Source organism: Rhinoderma darwinii, chromosome 11, assembly GCF_050947455.1.
Source record: "Rhinoderma darwinii isolate aRhiDar2 chromosome 11, aRhiDar2.hap1, whole genome shotgun sequence".
Taxonomy (NCBI): Eukaryota; Metazoa; Chordata; class Amphibia; order Anura; family Rhinodermatidae; genus Rhinoderma; species Rhinoderma darwinii.
The window spans coordinates 9,426,087-9,434,071 of NC_134697.1; the positions used below are offsets into that span (position 1 = coordinate 9,426,087).

Genomic DNA, 7,985 nt, shown 5'->3' on the forward strand with positions numbered 1-7,985 from the left:
ACATTTATTTATTTTAATTTTTGTTTTTAATTTTGGTGTAAATCCTCTTTTAAAGTGGTTTACACCATGAAATCCTTCTGCACTACATAACCTGGCCAGCAGAGGTCACCACTTCGGGTATGTTCATGATTTGTTGTGGTTTTCGGTGCAGATCACAGTACAATCCAAGTGATTGAGGTTTAAAGTCTGTTCACATTTGGGTCATATTTTTCGTTTATAACGGAAACCATGGTGCATAGCTGGATCGGTCACACAACGGACCCTATTGACATACAATGGCGTCAGTGTGTTAGACCAACTTGTGCGTCCTATTGATTGGAAAAATAACCACGCAGCGCTATTTTACCAGTCAAATTTGGCAGAATCTGCAACGGGGGCTCCAAATGGATTGAAAAATACTTGTCTAGGCGGCTCCTTTAAATGTGCAAATCGGCTACTCAGGGGCGTTTCCTATGCTAATCAGTCTCTTTGCTCATGACAGGATGGCTGCACGGCATTCGCCTCTCGGATCAGCAGTCTGGTTGGTTCCCACACTGTAACGTCCAACCCATCAGCCGGAACGCCTGTCTTCGCAACCTGCAAGAAGAACAAAGACTACAGACTGCTCGAGCTAAACTGCAACCAACTGGCGCCAAGGGACAATAACCGGGCAATAGGTGGCAACTGCTGCCTAATGCACTCTCTCTGTTTTCTCCAAGCTTACTTGCTATTTGGCACTCTAGCGCCACCTATGCCCATTAAGTTATATGTAGTGTCATGCATTTTCTTAGACTGGGGGTAGACGGTGACTTGAGCCGTACAGTATTCAAAGTCGTACCTATAGGAATGTATTGATCTCCACGATATGGAGGATGTAAAGTGACCGCAATACCACGGCAGCTGCTGAATTCAACTATTGCGCAATGCGACACGTGTCCGTTACGGTTGAAGTAAGTGGTTTATGCTGTATGACCATAATAGTTGCGGCATAGACCAGCGTCCAGCTCAAAACGCCATCTACCCCAAATGGGAATCATTTAAAGGGACAGTCTCCAATTCATTGTAAATGTAACATAAAAATAAACTAAACACTGGTGATTTCTTCTTCCCACACAAAGATGTATTTATATTTTTAATTAAAGTATCAAACTTTCCGGACGCCTTGCGTATTAAGAAAAAAAAAACGAAGTCTCAGCACTTTCCAGGGTTGTCGGCCTCTGTAAATAATTTTACGTTAAATTTTATAAAAATGCGCTGACATATTTTGTTTTTCTTCGAGTAACGTAATAACGGCCTCAAGGGAAGAGGGTCAGAAAATGTAATAAATTGGTTTACAGACCTTCACCGTGTCGCTGTTATTTATTCTGTGTGTTATGTGTAGTAATAGCCAGCAGATGGCAGCGTTGACTGAATTATGTTTTTACCTCGCTTACAAAGTTTTTGGACTATTATCCATTTACTGTTGGGAGAAATCCCGGACATTTACAGGTGTCACGCTAGAGGGAAAAAGTTAAAAGCTTATAATAGCAGCGATATAAGTGGAGCAGCTGATAACCGTCACGCATATTGATGTAAATGTTTCTTTAAGTTCTCGGCACTGGAGATATGTGAGATAAAGTAGTGATCTTGGGGGTAGAGAATTTTATAGACTCGGTAACTCCTCCCATTGAAGAACTCTACAGTCACTCTCCACCCAGGGTATTCTGATGGTGGAGTCACTGTGTACATTACATTACATTACTTATCCTGTACTGATCCTGAGTTACATCCTGTATTATACTCCAGAGCTGCACTCACTATTCTGCTGGTGGAGTTACTGTGTATATACATTACATTACTTATCCTGTACTGATCCTGAGTTACATCCTATATTATACTCCAGAGCTGCACTCACTATTCTGCTGGTGGAATCACTGTGTACATACATTACATTACTTATCCTGTACTGATTCTGAGTTACATTCTGTATTATACTCCAGAGCTGCACTCACTATTCTGCTGGTGGAGTCACTGTGTACATACATTACTTATCCTGTACTGATCCTGAGTTTACATTCTGTATTATACTCCAGAGCTGCACTCACTATTCTGCTGGTGGAGTCACTGTGTACATACATTACATTACTTATCCTGTACTGATCCTGTAAAGGATCTGCCAGACACAGCTTCTGTGTCGACACCCATGGTTACTCAGTCTGCACCTGCTCCTAAGTCTGATAGAGTGACTCCTTCTTCTACCACTCAGGCTGGGAGGCTGAGGAGTGGGAGAGCCTATCGCAGCCTGGCTAGACGGAGCTAGCTCCCGCCCTCTGTCTATTTATACCTTCATTTCCTGCTTCTCCTTTGCCTGTGATTCTGCTTGTTTCCTGGCTCTGCTGCTGCTGCTTGTACTATTTGTCCTCTGCTTCATATTGACCCTGGCTTTACTGACTACTCTCCTGCTCTGCGTTTGGTACCTCGTACACTCCTGGTTTGACTCGGCTTGTTCACTACTCTTGTAGCTCACGGTGTTGCCGTGGGCATCTGTCCCTTTTCCCTTAGCTTCTTTGTACCCTTGTCTGTCTGTCTGTCGTGCACATAGTGAGAGTAGGGACCGTCGCCCAGTCGTACGCCGTCGCCTAGGACGGGCCGTTGCAAGTAGGCAGGGACTGAGTGGCGGGTAGATTAGGGCTCACCTGTCTTTCTCCCTACCCTGGCATTACAGATCCTGAGTTACATCCTGTATTATACTCCAGAGCTGCACTCACTATTCTGCTGGTGGTATCAATGTGTACATACATTACATTACTTATCCTGTACTGATCCTGAGTTACATCCTGTATTATACTCCAGAGCTGCACTCACTATTCTGCTGGTGGAGTCACTGTGTACATACATTACATTACTTATCCTGTACTGATCCTGAGTTACACCCTGTATTATACTCCAGAGCTGTACTCACTATTCTGCTGGTGGAGTCACTGTGTACATACATTACATTACTTATCCTGTACTGATCCTGAGTTACATCCTGTATTATACTCCAAAGCTGCACTCACTATTCTGCTGGTGGAGTCACTGTGTATGTACATTACATTACTTATCCTGTACTGATCCTCAGTTACATCCTGTATTATACTCCAGAGCTGCACTCACTATTCTGCTGGTGGAGTCACTGTGTACATACATTACATTACTTATCCTGAGTTACATCCTGTATTATACTCCAAAGCTGCACTCACTATTCTGCTGGTGGAGTCACTGTGTATGTACATTACATTACTTATCCTGTACTGATCCTCAGTTACATCCTGCATTATACTCCAGAGCTGCACTCACTATTCTGCTCGTGGAGTCACTGTGTACATACATTACATTACTTATCCTGTACTGATCCTGAGTTACATCCTGTATTATACTCCAGAGCTGCACTCACTATTCTGCTGGTGGAGTCAATGTGTACATACATTACTTATCCTGTACTGATCCTGAGTTACATCCTGTATTATACTCCAGAGCTGCACTCACTATTCTGCTGGTGGAGTCAATGTGTATATATATTACATTACTTATCCTGTACTGATCCTGAGTTACATCCTGTATTATACTCCAGAGCTGCACTCACTATTCTGCTGGTGGAGTCAATGTGTATATACTCTGCTGCAAATTTGTACTTCATCCCTCTATGAACAACCGGCGGTTTCAAAATGAAATTCGGTGGGAAGCTGTTTTTATGCGGCCCTTCCACGTATTTCAGCACGGTTTCCGCACCAAAATGTGTGTGAAAATCTGTTGTGTGAACATAGGCTACAAAAACCTTCGCCATTGTTTTCACTTTGTGCGTTTTTGTACTTATGGAAATTATGGGAAAATAAAATTAAGGTAAGGGCTTATTCACACAACAGAAATAATCGACTATGTGACGGTCCATATTTGTAACGAACGTCACACGGCTGCATTAAAATAATTTCACATCTATGAGGCAAGTCCCACGGCCGTGAAATCATAGGACGTACTTTTTTTTTTGCTAGTTTTCCCGGATCCCTCAGTAGTCCCGTCTATGAGGGATCTGTGGTAACTGGTCCCGCTTGGATGCAAAACGTCAATTTTTCACAGCCGATTTCATACCCGTTCGTGTGAATATGGCCTTAGCATGGCGTACAGTATGTTGTGTGCCACGTATTGCTGCAGAGCTGTAGTATGCGCACCAAAGCAAGATCTGAAGCAGGACCCTCGGCCTTCATGTGTAATGATGCAGCAATAAAATGCGTTTCATTTGTCTGATGATCGGGACTCTCCAAAATCGGGCACATAAAAGTGCAGCATTTATACAATCGGATCGCTGTCGGCTGCAGTTTGGTGTAATTACTTGATATGTCGTCACTCACACTGGGCCCTATCAGACGCCGGGGCCCCGATGCTGATACTTGTGGGGTATATAATGGGTCCATGCACTAGAGTCACAAGGGCAAACGTGTTGTTTTTTCAATGGCGAGTTTCAAAGTGTGTTGGTGCCTACGACGGAGATGACAGGCTGCCCCCCACTTCCCAATTTTACAGACAGTACAAGAATTTAAAGGGAACCTGTCAGCCGTTTATGCTGCCCATAAAGTAATGCGACTTCAGCGGAGTGTCGCTGGTGTGAATATGCCATACAGTTTATTTACTGCAGCGCGATGCGTGCGCCGCAAGCCAGGAGTCCGGCGTATTCATGAGCTGCCGCTCCCCGCATCTTTGATTGATCGCTTTCTTCTAAGTCCTTATTCAGATGAGCGCGTCCGCAAAAAACGGACCGTAGTTCATGCATTTCAGTTCCGTTTGGAATAATTTTTTACGTTCTCCCCATGTTTTTCACGGACCCTTAGACTCTAATGGGCGGTGTGGTCCGCAAAAACCGACCAGACTAGGAGATGCGGTGAGTTTCATGCAACGAACACACGCTGCATGAAAAAACACTCGAGTGCATTGATTTGCATGGAACAGTGTGCTGTCAGTTATTCAAACGGGCGGCACACGGACGTAAAATACTGTCGTCTGAATAAGGCCTGAGGGTATGTGCGCACACAAAATAAAAAATGTCTGAAAATACGGAGCTGTTTGCAAGGGAAAACGCCTCCTGATTTTCAGCCGTTTTTTTACGGCTGTTTTTGGAGCTGTTTTTCTAGAGTCAATGAAAAACTGCTTAAAAAAAAGGCTCAAGAAGTTACAGTTGCACTCCTTTTTAGAGGTCGTTTTTTTACGTGGCCGTTTTTCAAAAAGGCCACGTAAAAAAAACGGCCCGTCGGAACAGAATGCCGATTTTGCTTCCGTAAAACGTCCGAAAATAAGCCGTGTGAACAGACCCCGAGGGTGAGCTCGCACATTGTGTAAACACTGCAGAATTTTTGTCCGGATTTTCTATGCTGACATTCTGGAGCGTAGTACAGTAGCGGCAAAGTGGATGAGATTTCAACAAATGTCATCCACGCGCTACAGAAAAAAACCCGCATAAAAGACGAGCGGAAATCCACAGTAGCGTGTCAAGTTATGGTGCGAAAACGCTGCAGAATCTCCGCACAGAAAATCCGGATACAATCTCTGCACTGTTTTCGCTACGTGTAATTATTGCCTAAAGCTGGGTTTTCACCATGCGGTCCAAGTTTTATTTTTTTTGCCTCGAGTCACGGCAAATCTGCGCCATTTTGCTGCAATCTTTGCGAAAACACTGCAAAATGGTGCGATTTGCTACGGTTTGCAGCAAAATAAGCACATTTTGACTACAACATGTGAACCTGGCATGAATAGGTCCAGAATTCTTGGGGTATGTTCACACGGGCTACTTTTTTTACGGCCCGAAAAACGGCTGAAAATTCGGAAGCAGAACGCCTCCAAACATCTGACCATTGATTTCAACGGGAACAACGGCGTTCTGTTCCGACGGGCCGTTTTGAAAAACGGCTGTGTAAAAAAATAGCCGCGAAAAAGAAGTGCAGGACACTTTTTGGGACGTTTTTGGAGCTGTTCTTCATAGACTCTATTGAAAACAGCTCCAAAAACGGCCGTGAAAAACGCAGTGGCACCGTCTTGTTTTGCCATTGTTGGATTTTTTTGCAATTATCGCAGAAATCCAATGGAGAACGCTCCCGCAACTTCCTACAACCGCGTGAGATTCCAGACGAGAGCTGCGCCGCGACATTTTACATACAATATGGACTTCGTGATTCTAGAGCTGGGTATAAAATTCGGTCAGAATTTAGGGCTGGAATCCTCAGCGTGTGAACACGGACTTAGTATTACAAAGGGTGAAAATCGAGGCATAATTGGCAACATGCGGATTTCAAAATAAGCCGCACGCCATCAAATCCGCAGCAGAAAAATCCGCTAAATGTGAATGGAGCTTTGTTAAAAATTGCACCTTTTTTGCGCCTCATTGCTGCAAATACCGCGACTATAGGACAACGCGCCCTCCCAGCTCCACATGGTTACCGCTCTGCATTGCCCTTCCCCCTGCTTATTCACACCGTGCAGTTTATTGCCGCGATGTCGCTAAGGCTATGTTCAGACGGGTTCTTTCAGAAAACATTTACGCTGATTTGTGCGAGATTTTGGGTTTCTCGGATTTGCAGTTTCAACAGCAGCGGATCCCCATAAACCCAATTCAATAAGGTAAATCTGCGCGTGGCTCCCCAACTTGATTTTCGCGCTATATATATTCGAAACAGCGTCATTAAACAAAATGAAAAAAAATCAGACCCCTACGAACAACCGGGCATTTTCCTATCAGGGTATGTTCACACGGCTTATTTTCGACCTTTTTTCATGCCGTAAACTGCCGAAAAACGGACCGAAAAATCGGAAGCAGAACGCCTCCAAACATCTGCCCATTGATTTCAATGGGAAAAACGGCATTTAGTTCAGACGGCGCGGTTTTTTAAGCCGCCGTTTTAAAAAACAGCGCAAAAAAAAAAGCCACGCAAGAAGAAGGAGCACTTCACAGGGTCAGTTCATACTGAGTTTTTTTACACCGTTTTTTATGCAGAAACCGCGCCGGAAAACGCGCCAAAAAACGCGATTTCAAGAAAAAGAAAAAGTAGTGACATGCCCTACGTCTCTGACCTCCCATTGGCATAAATGGGAGGCAGAAAAAGCGTATTTCGCTGCGTTTTTGCCCATCGGCGCTCAATGGCCGCGGGCGAAAAACGGCATGCAGGCAGAGCAAAATCTGCCCCAAAATTCCAAACGGAATTCCAAATGGAAAAACAGCTCGAAAAAACTTTTTCGGCTACAAAAACAGATCCGTCATTTTTAGCCGTTTTTGATTTTGCGTGTGAACATGGCCTTACAATGATTGGAGTGTTTTTTGTAAGCGGTTTTCTTGCGTATTTGGGCACGGAATATGTGCAGTTTCTGCGTCAAAATCGATGGGAAAACCCACCACGTGAACATTGCCTAAGGATGCTTTTACATGAGTTTTTATTGAACGCGCAGTTAAAGATCGCAGAAAAAACGCACGCGGTTTAAAACACGGCCAAAAACACGCATTGCAAAACCACATGCGTTTTTTTATGCGATTTTTGTCCACGCAGTCAAAAACGGCTCGTGTAAACATACAAGGGTAAGGCTATGTTCACACGCGGAGTCAAAAATGTCTGAAAATACGGAGCTGTTTTCAAGGGAAAACAGCTCCTGATTTTCAGACTTTTTTAAGCCACTCACGATTTTTGCGGCGTCCATTACGGACGTAATTGGAGTTGTTTTTCAACGGAGTCAATGAAAAACGGCTCCAAAAACATCCAAAGAAGTGTCATGCACTTCTTTGACGCGGGCGTCTTTTTACGCGCCGTCTTTTGACAGCGATGCGTAAAATTACACCTCATCTGAACAGAACATTGTGAAACCCATTGCAAGTAATGGGCAGATGTTTGCAGGCGTAATTAAGCCGTCTTTTCAGGCGTAATTCGAGGCGTAAAACGCCCAAATTACGTCTGAACATAGGTCGTGTGAACATACCCTCAATCTCTACGTAGCGGTAGCCGCAAACCATGGAG

At 44.2% G+C, this 7,985-nt stretch overlaps 1 protein-coding gene and 1 long non-coding RNA gene across 4 annotated transcripts in view; one reads left to right on the forward strand and one right to left on the reverse strand.

The window, feature by feature from the left end:
* The window catches only part of LOC142663993 (uncharacterized), a 44,507-nt gene extending 43,189 nt beyond the window's left edge, over positions 1–1,318 (forward strand). For all 3 annotated transcript variants that reach the window (XM_075842863.1, XM_075842864.1, XM_075842865.1), the window contains exon 15: positions 482–1,318. In XM_075842863.1, coding sequence (XP_075698978.1) covers positions 482–645 — 164 coding nt within the window. In that variant the 3' untranslated portion in view covers positions 646–1,318. The remainder of the gene's footprint in view (positions 1–481) is intronic.
* The window catches only part of LOC142663997 (uncharacterized), a 51,905-nt gene that overhangs the window by 11,537 nt on the left and 32,383 nt on the right, over positions 1–7,985 (reverse strand). The gene's annotated exons all lie outside the window — the stretch shown is intronic.